General features: G+C 41.8%; 1 protein-coding gene across 6 annotated transcripts in view; it reads right to left on the bottom strand.

Moving 5' to 3' along the window:
* MBOAT2 (membrane bound O-acyltransferase domain containing 2) overlaps nt 1–21,853 on the bottom strand; it is a 125,906-nt gene that overhangs the window by 29,357 nt on the left and 74,696 nt on the right. For 5 of the 6 annotated variants that reach the window (XM_023252136.2, XM_023252133.2, XM_045054995.1 and 2 more), the window contains exon 4: nt 8,077–8,172. The exons of the other annotated variant lie outside the window; for it this stretch is intronic. In XM_023252136.2, coding sequence (XP_023107904.1) covers nt 8,077–8,172 — 96 coding nt within the window. The remainder of the gene's footprint in view (nt 1–8,076; nt 8,173–21,853) is intronic. 6 annotated transcript variants of the gene reach the window in all.

The raw sequence follows: 21,853 nt of genomic DNA, 5'->3' as shown, positions 1-21,853 counted from the left end.
TCCGACTTCGGCTCAGGTCATGATCTCAGTTTGCGGGTTCGAGCCCCGCGTCGGGCCCTGTGCCGACAGCTCGGAGCCTGGAGCCTGCTTCGGATTCTGTGTCTCCCTCTCTCTCTCTGCCCCTCCCCCACCCATGCTCTGTCTCTCTCTTTCTCTCTGTCTCTCTCAAAAACAAATAAACATTAAAAAACAATTAAAAATAAATAAAAAAGAAACGGAATGCTGAAAAGAACAGTCGCTGCCTCAATTGCCCATTACCTCCAGGAGAGGCTATCTCTAGCGCCATCAACCGCAAGCACCTGCCGGGTCAAAGGTCAGCTTGCCACTGGGTGCAAGTCACCTGACAACAGAGCCCAACTGTCAGCTCTCCACTGTGGTCCTCTCTTTCCTCCACAAACAGCAAAACCCACCGAGGCCAAAATAAGCCCCACATACCGAATGCCAAAGAAAACGCAGTGAGTCATCACGGAGAGGGCCACGGGTTTCTGAGCCACGTTCACTCGTTCACTTTACTCCCTCGTTCAGAAACAGGTATCTAACAAGCACCTACAAGAAACCAGACGCTGGAGACACAACCGTGCACAAGGTGAAGTTCTCGGGGCCGCGGACCTCACAGTGCATCGGACAGAGAGAGATAATGAAGCAGTCAACAGGTGAACGCATCCTACGCCAGATGCTGCCAAGTGCTGACCGCAGGCACAAAGCAGGGTGGGGGGAGGAGGGAGGAGACCTGGTCTCACCCTGAAGGTGACATTTCAAGTGAGAACAAGGCAGAGAGCAGCCTGAAGGGGTAAGAATGTTCAGGAAGGAGGAAAGCAGTTCAACAGCAGTTCAATAGAAGCGTGACTAGCACGTGGGGAGACAGAAGGCCACTGGTGGGATGAGAGGAGGTGCAGAGGGAGGATGGGGACATGCAGGGGCAGCGGTCAGGGTCAGACCCAGCAGGCTTCTGGAGCTGAGTGACCCACGCGAGGGAGGGTTTCCACACGAAAGTAACTTGGTGTTAAATGGGTGAATTCTAGGGGAGCCTGGGAGGCTCAGTCGGTTGAACTTCTGACTTCAGCTCAGGCCGTGATCTCACGGTCCATGGGTTCAAGCTCCACATCAGGCTCTGTGCTGACAGCTCAGAGCCTAGAGCCTGCTTCGGATTCTGGGCCTCCCTCTCTCTCTGCTCCTCCCCCATTCATGCTCTGTCTCACTCTGTCTCAAAAATAAATAAACATTTAAAAAAAATAAAAAATAAATGGGTGAATTCTGACTCTGGGCTGAAAAGACTGAGGAGGGGTGCCTGGGTGGCTCCCTCAGTTGAGCGTCAGTTGAGCTTGGTTTAAGTCATGATCTCACAGTTCATGAGTTCAAGCCCCATGTCAGGCTCTGCACAGACAGCATGGAGGCTGCCTGGGATTCTCTCTCTCTCTGCCCCTCCCCTGCTCACATCCTCTCTCTCTCTCTCTCAAAATAAATACACTTAAACAAAATGAAAAAAAACAAACTTCTTAAAAAAAGACTGAGGAGCCGCAGGGGGATAAGTGGGCAGGAGAGGGTGGTGGCTCAGACCAGGGTGATAGCAAGTGTGGTCTGATGTGGAGCCTGGCCACCATGTCACGGTAAAGACGACAGGATCGGCCGACGGTCTGACAATGGATACGAGGCAGTGCTTGAGACCCGAAGCTGCCAAGGTTTTTGACCAGAGCAACCATGCAGAAGGACAGAGGCAAGGGAGAAGGATCACAGGAGGGGCAGAGAGGGCATCGGGGAGTCTGTTTCAGGCATGTCCAGTGAGAGCTGCCTCCTGGACACTCGGGTGGAGATGTGGGCAGTGAACACGCAGTGAGACAAGAGTCGGAAAACCCCACTTAAATCCTGACCCCACCACTGATCAATTTGGAAGACTGGGAAGCTATTTCAGCCCCCCTCCAAGTTATTATCTAAAAAACAGATAAAAGTAAACACTGGGTGGATTAAATAATGCAGCAGTATGACAAATACCTCGAACAGTATCTGAGAGACAGCAAATGTTTGATAAAACCTTCTTTACTAAACAGTGGAGTTGCTACTAAAGCACAAGGCCCTGGGGGGACATGATAATTAGCTGTAAAGTGCAGTCTCTGATGAGGCTTTCTCACTAAAACAGGAGATGAACAGGTATGTGAATAACTATATAAAAAAGTGTCATGAGCCAAACGAGACATCTGAAGAAAGGCGTGCAGGGACGACAGAAAATTCAAACCCAGGGGAAAACCTCGAATTGGAGTCCTGTCATCTGGGCCCGTAAGATTAGCCGTGGTGGACAGGCACCGATGGCTGGACAGGAAGGGCGCCCTGGGCACAGGGAACGGACTGGGCGCAAAGGCAAATGTACTGACAGGAGAGCAGGGCGTGGGCATCAGACGACTGAGGAAGGCAGCCGGGACAGGGCTGCGGGGCAGAGCCGGGCACACACCTTGAGGGCTCAGAGTCCCAAGAAAACCGAAGACTTCTGATAAATCTCATTAAAGCACGCTGCTCTGTGAACGGACGTAACGGTAGAAAAGGCCTGCGGAGGGCAGAAACCAGACAAATCAAGCCACAGATTAGCCCATCTACTCTTGGTAACTCAACCTACGTTAGTAGCAGCCAGATAGAATGTTTCCTCCAAACAAATGTAGGTCAAGGTGTGGGAGATGCTCCCACGGGACGAAACAGGGTCAATGGAACACTGCCGTTTAGCGGTTGGGCTGAATAATTTACATCCATCCCACTTGCAACACAGTTACCGGGCACAGCGTGAGAGGAGGGAGATGAGAGCGAGAGGCCTTCCAGAGCTCGGCACGCGGCACAGAGAACCTACAATCAGACTCAAACGAGGCTTTCTAGGAGCGCGTGCGACAATCGCACCTGCAGCTCTTAGACCAAACGGTCTGTCCCTTATGCTGGACGGGACCGTCACTTACAAAAGTACTGAGCACCTCGCAAAAGGTAGAGCATGTGCTCCATAAATCGTAGCTGAATGGACACACAGGAGTAAGCAGTAACGAAACGTCTGCTGAGCATCTGATACCACGTGGTTAGCTCTAAAACACAGCCTTAATTTGAATGGAAAATTATGTCCTGTACATCTCTTTTGGTGGATGCACTCAGCTACCCCTTCAAAAGTCAACCTACTCCAATCAGAACTCATTACCTTTCTGCCACACAAGTCTGCTCTTACTTCCGTCTGCAAGTTCTTTACCTACATAGAAGGAAAGCAGCTACCTTCCTTTTGCCTCCACACCATTTACTTAATAATCGAGAAGGGCTCTCCCCCCGGATCTATTCTCCCACCGTTTCTATTCCGTCCCTGTATTTCTTGGATCAATGGCTCTGCTTCTCTCCTCTGGCTTCACTGTGTCATCTACTCCCGTGTCAGTCCTGTAATAGTTCAATGACGGCTGCTTTACAAACAGGAGTGTGGTTTGTACTGAAATTGCTACTCTCGAGCATTTCTACTTCTAGAGGAACTTTTCAATTCATCTAATGTCCCTCAAAACCCCACCTTGAACTGCATTACACCTACAGATTAACTTGAGAGGAACTCCCATCTTTATAATATTAAATTTTACCGTCTGAATAACAAGATATTTCTCCCGTTAGGGTTCTTTTATATCCTACAGTAAAGTTTTACAGTTTTCTACACTGAGGTCCTGTGCATTTCTTCTCACGTGTATTCTCAGATAGACATTGTCATGGTTTTCATTGCTTGTGAAACTAGGATCCTTTATTATACTTGCTAACTGGTTATTGCTAATCTAAAGGGAAGTTATTTAATTATTTTAATGTCTCCTCTATTTTCTAAGGCTACCACGAAAGTCAAGACTACAGTGGTTTTCGACCTTTCTGCAAAAAGGAACTTCTGTTAAGAAACGAGTCCCTTTAGGGGCGCCTGGGTGGCGCAGTCGGTTAAGCGTCCGACTTCAGCCAGGTCACGATCTCGCGGTCCGCGAGTTCGAGCCCCGCGTCGGGCTCTGGGCTGATGGCTCAGAGCCTGGAGCCTGTTTCCGATTCTGTGTCTCCCTCTTTCCCTGCCCCTCCCCCGTTCATGCTCTGTCTCTCTCTGTCCCAAAAATAAATAAACATTGAAAAAAAAATTAAAAAAAAAAAAAAAAAGAAATGAGTCCCTTTAATCTGATCGACATTTCAAATGTATCTTGAACTCATGTCCAACTCCCCACCCCAAACACACAGATGTTCACATTCATACACAGGCACAATATCAGTTTCCTGTGCCTCAGGCAAGAAAGACTGCCCCGGACGGAAGAGTTCCCATGCGGTTCCTCACCAAGAGCCTGGTTCCACCTCCTGTGCTGCCAGCTTCAAGGCAACAGCACGGTTCAGGACAAAGGATGGCCACTGTATTCAACTCTACCTTCTTCAGACGCCCAACATTTTGGATATTTACCCTAATTAGGTTCAAGTTAGGATCTTTTCTGCTCGTATTATAACACGCTCAAGGCTTCTAAATGCCTAAATATTTCATTAAGGGGAAAGTCTGCCTCTAGATGGCTTCTTCTCTGTCCTGTGTCCAATAAGAAAAAAAGCCCTTCAGCTTCATTCTCCCAGAAGGCCTCTTTCAGCTAATTTGTCTCTGCCTAATCTTATCAGTTTACTGATGATGATCAAATGTCTCCTCCTAATGGATAAAAATTACACATTAAACTAGGAGTTTTGTATCAGGTTTATATTTAAAATGCTATGTTGTTTTCTTCCACATACTTAAACATTTGTAAATTATATTTAAGTATTTAAGTGAAATTTTAGGGGCGCCTGGGTGGCTCAGTTGGTTGAGCATCTGACTTTGGCTCAGGTCACATCTCATGGTTCAAGAGTTCGAGCCCCGCGTTGGGCTCTGTGCTGACTGCTCGGAGCCTGGAGCCTGCTTCGGGTTTTGTCTCCCTCTCTCTCTGCTCCTACCCTACTCATGCTCTGTCTCTCTCGAAAATGAATAAACATTAAAAAAATTTTTAAATGAAATTTTACATTTCGGCAAAGTAAAGCCACACCATATAAAGCTATTTTTAAACACGCGTTTTGCTCTTACTGCAAACTACCCTCTAATTTGTGGGCCACATAAGCAGTCTTTTCCAATCGGGGGTGAGCAGCAGTGGTGAGGAAGCATGCTCTCTCCCTTTGCTCCCCAATAGCGTCTCCATCAGCGTAATCAAGAGAATTCCAGGGGCACTTGGGGGCTCAGGTGGTTTAGCTTCAAACTTAGGCTCAGGGCATGATCTCATGGGTCGTGGGTTCAAGCCCTGCGTGGGGCTCTGTGCTGACAGCTCAGAGCCTGGATCCTGCTTCGGATTCTGTGTCTCCCTCTCTCCCTGCCCGTCCCCTACTTGTGCGCTCTCTCTCTCTAAAATACACATTAAAAATAATCCTTTTAATAAAAAAAAGGATTCCAGAGATGCTGACGGAGGTGAAGCCCTAAGAAAGAAGCTTCCCTAAATGACTGTGTGAAGCAAAGGCTCCCTATTCAGTGGACCATCAAAGTGGCTGAGAAATAAACACGTATTATGTTAAGCCACTGAAATGATGATGTTTTAACAGTGTGAGCCTATCTCCAGCTAGACAGTAACAAGTTTAGAATATCAGGTTTGAGAAATCAGAAGGGTGATGACTAGATCAACCAAAAGAGCAGTTGTGAGGGCCCAGTAAACACTGTGTCACGCAAATCTGTACTCACAAGAACCGCGTCAATGAGCTCAATTTAGCTATGTTAGACTGGTTTTTAAATCTGGCAGTTTAGGGGCGCCTGGGTGGCTCAGTCGGTTAAGCGTCCGACTTCAGCTCAGGTCATGATCTCACGGTTCGTGGGTTCGAGCCCCGCGTTGGTCTCTGTGCTGACAGTGCAGAGCCTGGAGCCTGTTTCAGATTCTGTGTCTCCCTCTCTCTCTGCCCCATTCCTGTTCACACTCTGTCTCTGTCTCAAGAATAAATAAACACTAAAAAAAAAAATTAAAAAAAAATAAAAATCTGGCAGTTTAAAAATATAAGCAGCACAATATTTGTTAAATGAAGTATATGTGGAATCCCAAAATATAAGCTAGAGACACAGAGCAGTTGTGGCTGAAGTGAGACTAGAGGGGACAGCCTCAGCTGCTTAGTGTCCCTGGAACATGGCTACAGTGTCCTAGCACTGAAGAAGGCCATTTGAAAATTCGTGATTTTACAGTATTAACTTCTAGCTGCTAATGTTCACATTTCTGTTATCTACATGCATAAACTGAATTAGTCAAGAGTATTCTTTTTGTTTCTATTTCGTACTAAAGGCTTCATTCATTCATTCTTCATTCACTGTAACACAAGCACTAACGCTCTGAATTTTTTTTTTTAATGTTTATTTTTGAAAGAGAAAGAGAGAGACAGAGCGTGAGCAGAGGAGGGGCAGAGAGCGAGAGCGAGAGCGAGAGAGAGAGAGAGAGAGAGAGAATCTGAGGCAGGCTCCAGGCTCTGAGCTGTCAGCACAAGGCCCAACGCGGGGCTCGAACCCACGAACCACGAGATCATGACTTGAGCTGAAGTCGGATGCTGAACCCACTGAGCCCCCCAAGGTGCCCCAGTAAGCTCTGAACTTATCTTGGATAGCACAGCTTTGCCTGCACTGCTCAGGTTTTCTACTCTGTGTTTGTTGTTTTCCCCCATTTTTCTCACTGTATTTTCTACTTTCCTCTTAACTGAGGTATTATTATTATTGATCCACTAAGGGTTTATTCAATGTCACCATGTGCTAAACACTACGGATACCGCGATGAACAGTAGGGTAACTGTTCCCAGGAAGATTAAACTAAGTGATCTTGACTCTTGTAAACATTCACAACTAGGTCCTACTCTCATACCCTAATGACAACGTGTGACCGGGCTTACACCTTCAAGTTCGTGAAGATTTTCAGTGCCCAATATGTTTACTGATTCTATCCATTAGCTCTTTTTGTCCAAGAATATCTACTATTTATAAGCTAGACCGCCAGCATCTATTCTCCTTTTCCGAATTCCGGGTATATTTCTCTATTCTACCCAATATATTGCTAATTTAACTAGTTTGTAAAGTGTATTTAATCAGTGTGTTTCGGCTTCATTTGTTTGTTCTTTTGCATGCAATCTCCTTTCATCCAAATCTATTTTTTTAATCTGTTTTAAAAAAGTAAAATCTACTTGAATCCCATTAAGGAGAAAAAGAAAATTTCAACTGCTAGAATTCTCTTGTTTCATAGCAGTAATTTTTCTCTAAGCTCATACAACTTTGGTCCATTTCTAACGTTGAATAACCTTTTTTCAGAGATGCCATGACATACTTTATTTTTTCTACTTTGCTTATCCTTCGCAGAGGTCCCTTTATAAGGATGGTAAGCAAGTCAGTCCTTAAGGATCGGCCTATGTTTATTTTGGAACAGACATTTCATCAGCCTGTTGCAGACAAAGAGTACCATGGAGCAACTAGACCACGACCCCTTTGAAGGAACAAAAAAGCCAGAAGTTCTTTCCACTACTCAGTTGAGTGCAGACATAAGAAAGCAGAACATTCCACGAAAGTGAAAATGCATGCAACCAAAACACATATTCAAATGTCTGCTCTAGAAAATTCAGAGGACCTCTAGCCCAAAGAAAAGTCTCAGGGGCTGTTAAGAAGCAGAAGTGACCAGATCTTACAGAGAAGCTGGTGAATGACTGTACAAAAAGGGATTCGCTCAAGAGATCAAAGAAAGAGACTCAAGGAAGGATACAGGCTGAGGGGGGATGGTTTTCAACAGTTACAACTGATGGCAGAAATTTCTGTGAAATTAGGAAATGCTTTCAAGATCAGAATGCCATACGACAAATTCAATTGCTACATATTTGGAAATTTTATAGAAGTCAACTTAAAAGGACAGGTTATTTTTGTGACTTATAAGCACTACAAAAGGCCACTTTACATGAAGAAAACGTCTCAGCTCATAGAGGAATTTTCAACAAAAACGTTTGTCAATAGCTTTTCATTAGAACTACTAAATGCAACCATAGGCTGTCCTTCCACCAATGTGACAGTAGATAAAACGGGCTACTGAATCAAAGTTTTACTCTTACCCTGAAAAATCAGCAGAATATTGTCCATAATCAAAGATATAGACTCTAGTAATTTGGCACACTGTGAGGTATCCCAAAGCAAACACAAAACAATATCTGGAAAACAGAAACAAACTAGATTAGTGAAAATAAAAGATTCATTTCATTAGAGAATACATTTTAAAATACTTTATTAACCATATGATATGGTTCAAAAATTAAATATTTCTAGATCTACTCCACAAATAGCTTTCTTCAATAAATTGTAAAAACTCTTTACTAGTACCTAGTTTACTTGACTTCTGTACCACCTTCAATGGTAAATCCATTTAATCAATGCTTTCATTATTTTTTTCCTTCTGAAAGACCTCCATAACCCAAATGACAGATTTGAAAGTCATGTTCACAAGTATAAAACTGTGAGTATTGGTAATTTTTCTATTTATTCTTCCTTTTTAGAAAACACAATTTGGCACAAAAATGTGTGGCTAGATCATACATTAAATAAATTCTTGTTCTCAACAGTTTAAAATCATACATCTTTAGTGTGGATCAGGTAGCATTTACTCACATATTACAAGCATGAACATTTAGTGATTTTCACATCTCAAGGTGCTTGGGACAGTTACAATATTTAAACACACAGTATGGAAAATAATTTACATATCAATAGAAGAGACCAGAAACAGATTCTAGAACACTTAACATTGCATAGATAAAGGCTGCAATGCAAATTAGCAGGGCCGGATTATCATCTAAATAGTTAACAAGATAATTCCAGATGAACTAAAGAATTACTGTACGACATTAAGGGGCGCCTGAGTGGCTCAGTTGGTTAAGCGTCCAACTTCAGCTCTGGTCATGATTTCGTGGTAAATGGTCTTGAGCCCCAAACTGGGCTCTGTGCTGACAGCTCAGGGCCTGGAGCCTGTTTCAGAGTCTGTGTCTCCCCTACCCCACTTGAATTCACTCTCTCTCTCAAAAATAAATAAACATTTAAAAAATTAAAAAAAAAGAATTACTGCACAACATTAAAACCAAAACACACAGGAAATGTGGATAAATATTCAAATGTTCTCAAATTGGGGACATACTTTCTAAAACATTGATAATACAGAAGGAACCGATAGGGTAAAAAACAATATATTTGGTTAACTTAAAATCTTAAGTTTCTTGTGTAGGCAATTTAGGTAGTTTTATGAAAGAGATCTTTTAAACTTTAGACATATAGGTAATTTGATCTATTTGAATTATTCCTGAGGTGGGGGGGGGGGGGAAGGAGGATAGCTCGCTAATTGAAATGTTTTACAAAGCTAATATACTCCCAATAGCTGTAACTGACAAAATAGCACACACACATACTCATGCACACACAGTCCACAAATCACAATTTCTAAAAATCATGTGATTGATTGACATCTGGCTACAATATCTCTCATTTCATATGGTCTTCTACAACCTGACCTTTTGCCCCTCCCCCCGTTAAGAACAAGAGTCTACTTCTCTACCCACTTTGAACCCGGTTGGCCTTCAACTCCTCTGGCCAGTAGATTACGGCAGTAACACTGTGCTAGTTCCGAGGACAGCCCGCAATTGGCCTGGCACTTTCTACTTCTTGCCTTTTGGAAGCTGGTGGTCAGGAAAGAAGGATGACTATGGGGAGATCACCACATGCAGAAGTTCTGGAGGATGAGACACCACGTGGGAGAGAGAGTGAGACAGACACCACGTTGTGAGATGTGTGGGTGACGACGCGGACGGCCTATCAAAAAGAGACGATCTATCCCGTTGAACCTTTCCAGAATTCCTGACCCACAATGTCATTTGCAAAATAACATACCTACTTGTTTGAGGCCACTGCAGTTTGGTAGAGTGGTATAATCAGAAGAGAAATCGGTAAGTGAAAATGGGGTGCTACCATAATAAAAACCTGGAGCACGCAGTACGGGCTTTGGGATCGCGTGGCAGGTGGAAGCAGTAAAGGCCTGAAGGGAATTGCTAGTGAACATGCAGAGCAGTCAGGAAATTGTAATCGGAAGCTACAGAAACACTGCTGCTCACTCTGATGTGGAAAATAGAAAACATACCTTCCAGAAGCGCTAACGGGTTCCTTTTAGGCGCATACGACAAAGTATGGACACAGAGCAATGAACTAAAAAAGAGAAGTGTTCAGGTGTTTAGCAGAATTTAGAGAGAGAGAAAAAAAAAAGAGCTCAGGACAATCTTTCCGGTCACAAAATATTCTTCAAGCAATCACAGTGAAGATGAGTCGAGAGGTGCTGTTCCACATGGCACCTCAGGGAGACGTAAGGGCACACCTTTGGAGAACCTCTCAGAAAAAAACAGCAGTTGCCACGAAGCTCAAGGTTATGCCTCTTAGACACTCTGCTAGACAAGAACCTGGAGGGTGCTGTCCCACAGCACTTTCAGAGCAAAGAAAAGGGAGACTGTCTGAAAGAGGTCTGTGGGTGTGGCTTCGGTCAAATGCAGGAGATTTCTAGTTGGACACACAGGAAGCCCGCATCAGTTTTCAAGAGAGTTACACAAGACTGGACTCCAAGGGAGAAACAGTTCAAAACGAAGAGATTTTCACATCCCCAGTTATTTACCGGTAGGCAGTGGGCTGAGAAAGTTATTCAACGGCAAAATCTGGCTACCTCTTGTATAAAAAGGAAGGATAGCTCACGGTGTGGATAAAGAGCCACTGAGACCAACTCATAGGGACTAGATGGGGGCACCACTCAAGGCACGGGTAACAGGTGTCCATCTGGATCCCACAGTTACTATGGACCAGAGATTGCTAAGCAACTTGCATTCTTCTCCTTTTTTTTTAACAGAAGGATCTACTACAAGTATCCTATCACTGTTCACCACTATATACTGGGTACTGGGGGGAGGGGTGCAAAAACCGGCCCCATTAGCGCACTGGTCCTCACATGGCCAAGAGCTGTCCTTGAGGAACCACACTGAAGAAGCCTCATCCATAGCAGACCTGACTTAGACGACGAGATGGAGGGGTCACGCCAGATGCCGTAAGGAGGTGACACCCTGGGGGTCTTGAGAGGAAGTGAGAATACTGTTCATGCAGGATGCACTGTAAACTGCGCAGGCCAGAGTACAGGTCGCCGCCCCCAGTAAAAACCCTACTGCACATGCAGCTCTGAACATGAGCTGGAATAGAATTCTCTTCCCCTAGAATGCGGGCTGGACTTAATAACTTGGTTTACCAAATAGAACATAATGGAAATGACTTCCTGAAACTTCAAGGCCCGGTCAGAAGAAGTCTTGCAGCGTTCTCCATCTCAAATGGTTGTCCTTAGCACTCTGAGCCCCACCTCCCGTGTGAGCAGATGGCACCCACGTGGACAAGTAACAATCCCCTCTGATCTCCCGGCCCACAGCCAACATCAACCGCCAGCCGTGGAAGGAAACCACCTTGGATGTCAAGTAGTTAAGCTTTCAAATGACTGCAGTTCCAGCCAACAGTTAATAGCAACCACGTAAGAACTCAAGCAAAAATTGTCCCACCGAATCTAGCCAACACATAGAACCATGAATAATAATAATAGGGGCATCTGGGTGGCTCAGTTGGTTAAGCGTCTGGCTCTTGCTTTTGGCGCAGGTCATGATCTCGCGGTTGTGAGATCAAGCCCCACACTGAGCTCTGTGCTGACAGTGTGGAGCCTGCTTGGGATTCTCTCTCTCCCTCTCTCTCTGCCCCTCCCTGACTTGTGCATGCATGCTCTCTCTCACCACTCTCTCAAAAATAAATAAACATTAAAAAAAAATCTTAAAAAAAAAATCTACCAAAACACTAAGTATTCTGTTGGCCTGAGACACTACGGATTCCTGGGAGAAAGGATATGGAAGTTTTTGAAGTAGGAAAGGAACGGTGTATGTGTTACTATAGATTAACTTAATTTTAGACTTATGTTGAAAATTCCAATAACATAAAGCCCATTCTTCTGAAATTAATCTCTAAATTTAACATCACAATCCCAATCAAAATCCTAACAATACTTTGGGTGGGACCTGACCAGCTGACTTTCAAGGACTTCTGGAACACTGAGTAAACACGCGGGGAGGAGGACACGCCGGATCCCAGCAGACAAAAGAGCACGTCACAGTGATTTATGAAGTAGTATTGTTTCATAAAAAGATCAAAAGATTAACCAAACAGACAAGTTCAAAAAAAGACTCATCCAACTAGAAGTTTCTGTTTATGACTATAAAGCTGGCATCAGAAATGAGTGGGAGAAGGAGGAATGAGGTAAAAGAGGTTAGAAAGTTAGCTCTCCTTTCGGAAATAAAAAGAAAATCGTTTCCTGGTTCACACTACACGCACACGTACAAAAATCCAGATTATGAACAGATCTCACTTAAGAAATCAGATTTCACTTAAGAAATAAAGTGAAAATGGATGAGAATGTGAATGAGTAAATTATAGAGTTATAAAAAATATATGTTTTTTATATTATATATATATTTTATATATTTTTATATATATATTTATATATATTTTTAATATATATATATTTATATATATATTTATATATTTATATATATATTTATATTTATTATATATTATATATATATATATTATATATTATTATATATATTATATATATATAATTATATATAATTATATAATAATATATTATTATATATTTATATATATATATTATATATATATATATTATATATAAAAAATATATGTTTTCTAAATTTCCATTTAGAAAAATAAGTGAGGGGTGCCTGGCTGGCTCAGTTGTTGGAGTGTGCGACTCTTGATCTCAGGGTTGTGGGTTCAAGCCCCATGTTGGATAGAGAGATTACTAAAAAAAAAAAAATGAACTTAAAAAAAAAAAGAAATGTGATTCAAGATAAAGAATGATCAGGAATTCATAGGAATAATCCAGAAATGCATATTAGAATACTACTTGCCCAACATCACTGCCAAAAGTTTAAAAATAGGCAATATCCAGTTTGGGTAGGGAAAACAGGCATTCTTAGATGCCGTTGGTGGGACAAAATTTTAAACAGCCCTTTTTTTGGCAAGTGATTTTGCAGTACGCCTCAGAATCTATACATGCTCCCTGAACTACCAATTTCACTTTCTGGAGTCTATCCTAAAAAATAAAAATACTTACATATATTCACAAGGATATACACATGGATATTCACTAAAGTACTATCAGTAATATGAAATTTATACTTCATATAAATATATAAAAATAGAAAACCAACTAAATGTCTCCAATTCAATATTAGTTAAAATAAATGGAAATAATAAATAGAAAACCACACTATGGAATTCGGTAATAGTGATTAGAGACACCTATATGTACACATAATGAAAGTCACTTAAGCAGAAAAAGTGAACTAAAGAATAATCCCACTTGAGGTACCAGAACCCCCTATGCAGATGTCCATATATACACACATTTGTGTGTTTATAAACATATACTGATAATATCATGGAAAAAGTTCTAGAACAAAACTGGAGTAGACATTCTAGGCTGATTCACTCCATGTGTATTTCCATCTCCATTGTCCCCTGCTTTCCTCTACTGTAGAGGCCCAAAGGCTAAATATCCAATCCCCAGCCCCTCTTGCAGCTAGAGTGGCAGGACACACAGATCTTGTCTGTGAGACACGTGCAGAAGTCGGATGAGGCTCCTGGAAAAGTCCGAGATCTGTGCTGCCCAATATGGTAGCCACTGTCCTAGACTGGGCTCATGCCAGCTCTGAAAGGCTGTTAAGAATTTTTTTGAGAATTTTTGTAAACTGGTTGTTAAACACAGCCATCATTAAAAATGAAGTGATAGAACATAAAACTAAATAAACAGTATTACAAAGGCATTAAATATTCAAAACTCGTCACTTCTCAGTTCCATCTTATCATTTGCTATTTTCTGTGCTCTTGAGGCTATTTACATCTCCTGCATCTGCATGACAAAAATACTATCTAATGGTGAGCTATGGAGCATTTCTTCCCAGTCCCACGTTCAAGGACTCCAAGTTAGTCACTTTAAAGCTACCGTGGTGAAGCATTTACACTACAAAAACTGGCAAATGATATAAATCTTCCTGATCATTGAAACCAAGGATCAACAAGCTAAAGGCTGTAGACCAAACTTGGCTCACCGCCAGCTTTGTAAATAAAATTTTGTATTTGGCCACACCCATGCCCATTTGTTTACATGTGTCTAGGGTTGCTTTCACCCTATAACAGTACAGCTAAACAGCTGTAACAGCAACTGTAATGGTCCTTCTTTAAGGACCTAACCAATTTATGGGCAGGTTTACTGACCCAAATTAGAATTAAAATGCTGAACAAAATGATGAAGGAAATGCCCATTAATCTTTTAGAAGGGTGCCATGACTATAGCCATTGTATTGTAACTAACAAAGAAAGAGGAAATACTCTTCCATTATGCAAAACCCATTATTCAATGCAGCAAAAGAAGTTGCTCACATACGGACAGATGAGTGAAATTCCAACATTCATCTTCATGGTCTCATTTTCATCTTATTTGTTAATATAAACAGAAATAGCAAGCAACATTCCTGGTAGAACGACATTCGTTTGTCCACGACATAAGCAACTTCTTTACTGAACTGGTCGGTAACCAAACATTTATTTGTAGTCTGATTACGTCATATCATGGTTGAACTGCAACCAGAGGTGGTGAGTTATAAGAGTTTGGCAAAAATCAACGAGAGAATTCTATGACAATCAACTGGCTCTATGAAATTTACAATAAAGAGTATTGCATATTTTATTATTTGTAAGTTATGAACTATATATCCATTATAGTAGTAACATTTGTAGTTAACTTGTGCACGTGTATTTATGCATCTGGCGTCCCTAGAAAGTACCACTGACCAGCCACATGTGGTTACGGAGCACTTGAAACGTGGCTGGTCTAAATTGAGATGTTCAGTAGCTGTAAAATACACTTTGCTTTTTGAGGCCTTAAAAAAGAACTTCAGACACACTGTTAATAATTTTTACACTGACTATATTTTGAAATATTTATATTTTGGATATACTGGGTAAAATAAATCATTAAAATTAATACATTTCTTTTTTACTTTTTCAACTGTGTATATTGGAAAATTTAGAATTATATCTGTGGCTCACAATGTGTTTCTTTTTATAAAAATTTTTTAGTGTTTATTTATTTATTTATTGGGGGGGAGAGAGAAGCAGCACAAGTGGGAGACAGGCGGAGAGAGAGGGAGACACAGAATCCAAAGCAGGCTCCAGGCTCAAGCACAGAGCCCGACGCAGGGCTCGAACTCATGAACTGCGAGATCATGACCTGAGCTGAAGTCGGCGCTCAACCAACTGAGCCACCCAGGTGCCCCACAATGTATTTCTAATGTACAGTCCTAGATAGCTTTCCTGAAAGCAGAAAAGGGGACAGACACAGCCGATGTGGCTTTTCACACTTTTGAATTCTTTCTGCCTAGAAAATGGATGTGATGGCTATTGTAGCAACCCTCCTGCATCCTGTGAGGTGGCAAACGGGCTAAGACAGCATGAAAGAACAAGAGAAGAAACCTGCTTCCTCAATGACACGTTGACCTGCTGCATTGATTCTGAGTAGCCTAATATCCAGAAAGAATCCTAGGTGGTGAATTCTTTTTCCCTATTATCTGCAACTGAAATGCATTCCTAACTGATGGAAAAGCACGGCCAACTTTTGTTGTTTTCTTTTGAGTCAGATCACACAGAGGGCAAGGTGCTGGGGCAAGCCTTCGACTTGGCACACTCACACGGCAGCAGAGGAAAAGCAGACAGGCCAATACGTGTGTGTGCAGTGTTATCGTAAGTGCTATGCTCAAGGTAAGAATTTCAATGAATGTCTTCAAACGGAAACATAGACAAGCAAATACACTCCGGACAGAACTGATCTAGATGTAAATGATGGCTCCGCCACTTTTTATTACATCCTGTGTGATGGTAAGAGAGTTACGTCACTTCTGACCCCTCCTTCTCTCCCTTATAAAAGGCAGACACAGGGATCCTGGGGACTCTAACTCAATCAACTGCAATCTTGTCTTCCCTGCTGGTTTATGGGTAGGCATACGACTTAGGTCTGGTCAGTGAAACCTGACACGGTGCTTTTAGAAAGGCTTCTCTCTGTCTACGGCCATACCACCCTGAACGCGCCCGATCTCGTCTGATCTCGGAAGCTAAGCAGGGTCGGGCCTGGTTAGTACTTGGATGGGAGAAAGGCTTCTCTCCTTCTTTAAGTATGACACTTGCTACTGTCATATCTGTAAGTGCAGCAGCCACCTTTCACCTGTAAAAGCAGCTAGCCGAAGGACAAATCAATACGCCAGGAAGGCAGAATAAAAAAGTTACGTAGAACAAAAAGTAGAACTTTGTGATGCCCTCATTGAGACTGAGTTGCTGAACTAATCACAAAGAGCTGCCTTGCCTCACGACTTCGTGCTCTGGGAGGTAAATCTTTCTATACTGTTTACACCACTGTGGACCAGGAGTTGGGATTTCTGCTCGTTGTAGCCCAGAGCATCCTGATACGACTATTACTCGTGTCGAATCAACCGCATTGGGAGAGTTATCGAACAGAACATTTTCTTCTTTTTAGAAATATACATGTTGAATCACTGCCTCATTTCAAAAAGAGAAATCACATCTAAAATAGCTATTCATTTAGGTATCAGATAGAGCGTGGAGACTGTTCAGGAAAAACCCAGAACTCAGGGACTATGGGATTAATGAACCAGAAGCGCTGAGGGGAAATGAAAAAGCATTCTTCCGAAAGGAGGAAAAGAGGTAACATCATCACCAAAAGGTTCAAAATTCCTATCGGGAATAAAGACAGAAAATCTAACAAATGAGTAATTGTTTTCATGTGCTGAAATCAAATTAAACCGTTCACTTTCCCAGATGTGTGAGCTCAGATGACCTGAAGCTCAGCTTCAGGGAAAGGCTCGCGTATCTGAACACTAACTTACCGTCTTCTTATTCTGCCTCCTCCTCTGCTTATACTTAGTCTTGAAGTCAGGTACTTACACTGGGTTGTGAAACCTCGAAACGCGCTCCTCTTTCAAACACACTGTTGGCTAATCTGTAGCCTTTGCATTTCTATGCAATTTTTGAGACAGCTTTAAAAACACAGGGGTCGCTATAAAACAAAAACCATATGACCAAACAGGGTCTTGGAAAGTATAGGCAGAGGGGGAGGGCAAAATAAGAAGAAAGTCCGTATTCTGATGTGTGAGTCTTGTGTAAGGTTAGTCACGTGGACCAATGAGCAGAATAGTCTGGAAATAAAGCCACAACATACAGGGTGAGTTGCAATCCAATACAGAGGAGACGGTATCTGCAGTTAACAATGCTGGGACAAGTGGATCTACATACAGAAAAAAGTTCATTTCAACCTTTAACTCATAACACACACAAAAATGAACTCAGAATGGATCAGTGATCTAAGCCTAAACAATACAACTATAAAACTTCTACAAGAAAATGTTCACATATTAGGGCAGATGAAGATTTCTTAGAAAAGACACAAAAAGCTCTAAGCTATGAAAGAAAAATTTGATAAACAGACTTCAAAATTTCAAAGTTCTATGGGGCACCTGGGTGGCTCAGTTGGTTAAGCGGCCAACTTCGGCTCAGGTCATGATCTCATGGTTCATGGGTTCAAGTCCCGCGTCAGGCTCTGTGCTGACAGCTTGGAGCCTGGAGCCTGGATTCTGTGCCCCTCCCCCACTCACACTCTGTCTCTCTGTCTCTCTGTCTCTCTCTCAAAAATAAACTAGAAAAAGAAATTCAAAGTTCTGTTCTTTAAAAATCACCACCGGGGTACACTTATCATGATGAGCACTGACTAATGCATGGAGGTGTTGAATCACTACACTGCACACCTGAAACATATTAATATAACACTGGATTATTATTAATATAACTACACTGGAATTAAAATTAAAAGCTTAATTAAAACAAATCACCACTAAGAAAATGAAAAGGCAAGTCACATATTAGGAGAAAATACTCCTAATTCATAAAACTGACAAAAGGCTTCATCCTTTGAATTATAAGATGATAATAAAGTTCAAATCAAGAGATTTGAACAGACACATCCCAAAATAAGGTGTACAACTGGTCAATAAACACAAGAAAGATGCTTGACATCATCAATCAAGAGAGATCTAAATTAAAATCATAGTGAGATACCACTACGCGTCCACTAGAATGACTAAAATTGAAAAGAATGATAAAACCAAATGCTGGTGAGACTGTAAAAGCAACAGGTTCATATATCACCACTTTGGAAAAGGTTGGCAGTTTATTATATAATTAAATATATTTTTACCCTGTGCCCCAGAAATTCCTCTTCTGCTGCACAACATGCAGGAGAAATGAAAACATATGTTCATAAAAAGACTTGTGCAAAAATGTTTTAGAAGTTGTATTCATAATAGCCCCAATTTTGAAACATCTCCAATGTCCATTAATAAGTAGGACAAAGGATACATAAATTGTAGTACACATATTCTATACAATGGAAAGCCACTCAGCAATAAAAGGCACAATCTGGTAGGTTGTGATCTGATTTTTTTCTTTAAAAAATTACAGTATCTAAGGACCACTTTTGCTTCCATCATGGAATCCTTAATAATTGAGCAGACGGGCTCTTTCCATCTGGTGTTCCTTTTTACTTCTAAAAGATAAGGGGTGCCTGGGTGGCTCAGTCAGTTAAGCGGCCAACTTCGGCTCAGGTCATGATCTCGCGGTCCGTGAGTTCGAGCCCCATGTCGGGCTCTATGCTGACAGCTCAGAGTCTGGAGCCTGTTTCAGATTCTGTGTTTCAGATTCTGACCCTCCCCCGTTCATGCTCTCTCTCTGTCTCAAAAATGAATAAACGTTAAAAAAAAAATTTTTTTTTTAAAAAGGATAAATTATAATTGTTATACTTTGGGGCTCCTGGGTGGCTCGGTGTTTAAAGTGTCCGACTCTCGATTTCGGCTCAAGACATGATCTCGCAGTCATGAGATCGAGCTCCGCATCGGGCTCTGTGCTGAGCATGGAGCCTGGTTGGGATTCTCTCTCCTGCTCTGTCCCTCCCCCACTTGCACACTCTCTCTCAAAATAAACAAACCCTTAAAAATAATAATTGCTACACTTTGGATCTTTTAAATGCAATTAAAAGTCATTAAAACACATATACCACGTAATACTTCAGATTGAGTCATATCATAAGATTGCATTTTACGACAGGTTATATAAGAAAATTACATAGGAGTGTCTGGGTGGCACAGTCAGTTAAGCGTCCGCCTTTGGCTCAGGTCATCATCTCATGGTTCATGAGTTCAAGCTCCACATCAGGCTCTGTGCTGACAGCTCAGAGTCTGGAGCCGGCTTCAGATTCTGTGTCTCCCTCTCTCTCCGCCCTTCCCCCACTCACACGCATGCTCTCTCTCTGTCTCTTGCTCTCCAAAATAAATAAACATTTCAAAACAATTTTTTTAAAAAGAAAATTATATATATTTATATATTATCTGTGTGTGCACATATAGAGAAATAGACTGATAGATATGGATCATAAATATATATACATATATAAAATATAAACACATACATACAATTGTATCTATATATACAAATACAGGCACATGTACATACACATATACACACTGATATATTCTAAGACAATTATGCCCATGATCATAGTACATATTTTAATATATAAATATATTTTAAGTTCACTTTAAGTAAAAACCTAATTAAGATATTCACAGAGTCAGGCTTTCTATTAAAAAATACAGTACAGGGGCACCTGGGTGGCTTGGTCGGTTAACCGTCTGACTCTTGATTTTGGCTCAGGTCATAATCTCACAGTTTGAGGGTTTGAGCCGCATGTCAGTCTCTGTGCTGACAGCATGAGCCTAGTTGGGATTCTCCTATTCTCTCCCTCTCTCTCTCTCCACACCCCCCCCCCCGCCCTTTGCCCCATGCACATGCTTCTCTCTCTCTCAAAAATAAATACAAATAAACACTTATAAATAAATAAAGTTACAAAATGAATTTCTTGTTGGTAAATTTCTGTGTAAACAGAAACATTTCCTATGTAAATGTCTTAGAGTGTGCTTTGTCTCCAGTTTCTAATTCTCATTAAAATTAAGTAACAAATTTTTTTTAAAAAAGGAACAATCTGTTGATAAACACAACTGACACAGGAATTTTAAAACATTAAACTGAGTTTAAAAAAACGAGGGGGGCAGACACAAAAGATTTCTTACTATATAGTTCCATGTATACAAAATTCTACAACAGGCAAAACTCCTCTCTAGTGACAGAAAACAGATTACTGGCTGCAGGAACAGAGACGGACTGATCACACAGGGAGAGGAAGAAACTTTGGGGATGAGTAAAATGTTCTCTAACTTGATTTGGACAGCAGTTACAGTTTATTTGTTTGTCTAAACCCATTGAACTGGTGGTTTTGTTTTAGGTAAATTATACCTAAAGTTGATTGAAAAGTATTTTGGAAATAAACACATTTTATACAATCTTCTTTGCATATTCCTTCTCAGCCTGGGGACCCAGGGCTTGGTTTTCTTCTCCGGTTTCTGATTTCCAAGAGGATGTCACGCTGCCCCTGATTTTATATACCCATTATGTACTGACAGCTCCCAGATTCTCAATTTCCAGCCTGGCTATGCGTCCTCCTCTCCAAAGTCAAACAACCAACAAGCTACCTAACATCTCTAGGTGTTGCCTGGAAAGCATCTGGAACTTAACACGTCCCAAGGAGAAATCCCGATCCCACCAAAACCACCTTTTCTCGAGTTTTCTTGGTCACTGTAAATGGCACCATCTTTCAGCTTTGCCAAAAAACTGGAAGTCATTTTTGATATATGTTTATGACTCACACCCCATATCCCAAATCTCCAAATCGATCTTCATATCGTACATCAGATGATTCATATCCATGCCCAAATCTATCTACAAAATAGACACTGGTTTGGGGTGCCTGGTGGCTCAGTTGGTTAAGCGTCTGACTCGATTTCGGTCAGGTCATGATTTCACAGTTTATGAGTTCAAGCCCCACATCAGGCTCTGCACTATCAGTGCTTGGGATTTTCTCTTTCTCCCTCTCTCTCTGCCTCTCCCCTGTTCATGCTCTCTCTCTCTCTCAAAATAAAATAAATAAATAAGTACACGTACACATACACACACACACACACCTGAGTAATGCCCACTGGGAAAAGGTCTCAAGTGGGACCAGCTCCCAGTGGGCATTACTCAAGACTCCCCAACAGCTACCCACCACACCTAGAACAAAGTCCACGTTTCTTCAAGAACATCCATTGATGGAGGAGTTAATTAAAAACAGAACAAAACAAAAACCTCTTTGGTTCTACGGGATGAATGGCATGAATGATACACATTTACTAGACCTCTATTTTGATTACAACCATGGAATAAGAATTATTTTAATTTTTTTAATGTTTATTATTTTTGAGAGAGAGAGAGAGAGAGACAGAGACAGAGAGCAAGCAGAGAAGGGGCAGGGAGAGAGGAAGACACAGAATCGGAAGCAGGCTCCAGACTCTGAGCTGTCAGCACAGAGCCCGACGTGGGGCTCGAACTCACGGACTTGTGAGATCATGACCTGAGCTGAAGTCGGACGCTTAACTGACTGAGCCACCCGGGCGCCCCTGGAATAAGAATTATTAAAGACTCACAGCATCAGGACATGACTGAGCTTCAAGAAACCTGGCAACATCCAAAGCTCTCATCATGTGTACA

The sequence above is a fragment of the Felis catus genome, chromosome A3, assembly GCF_018350175.1.
Source record: "Felis catus isolate Fca126 chromosome A3, F.catus_Fca126_mat1.0, whole genome shotgun sequence".
NCBI classification, from domain to species: domain Eukaryota; kingdom Metazoa; phylum Chordata; class Mammalia; order Carnivora; family Felidae; genus Felis; species Felis catus.
Note: the sequence above shows the minus strand (reverse complement) of the source record. Positions and strands in the feature narration are given on the sequence as shown.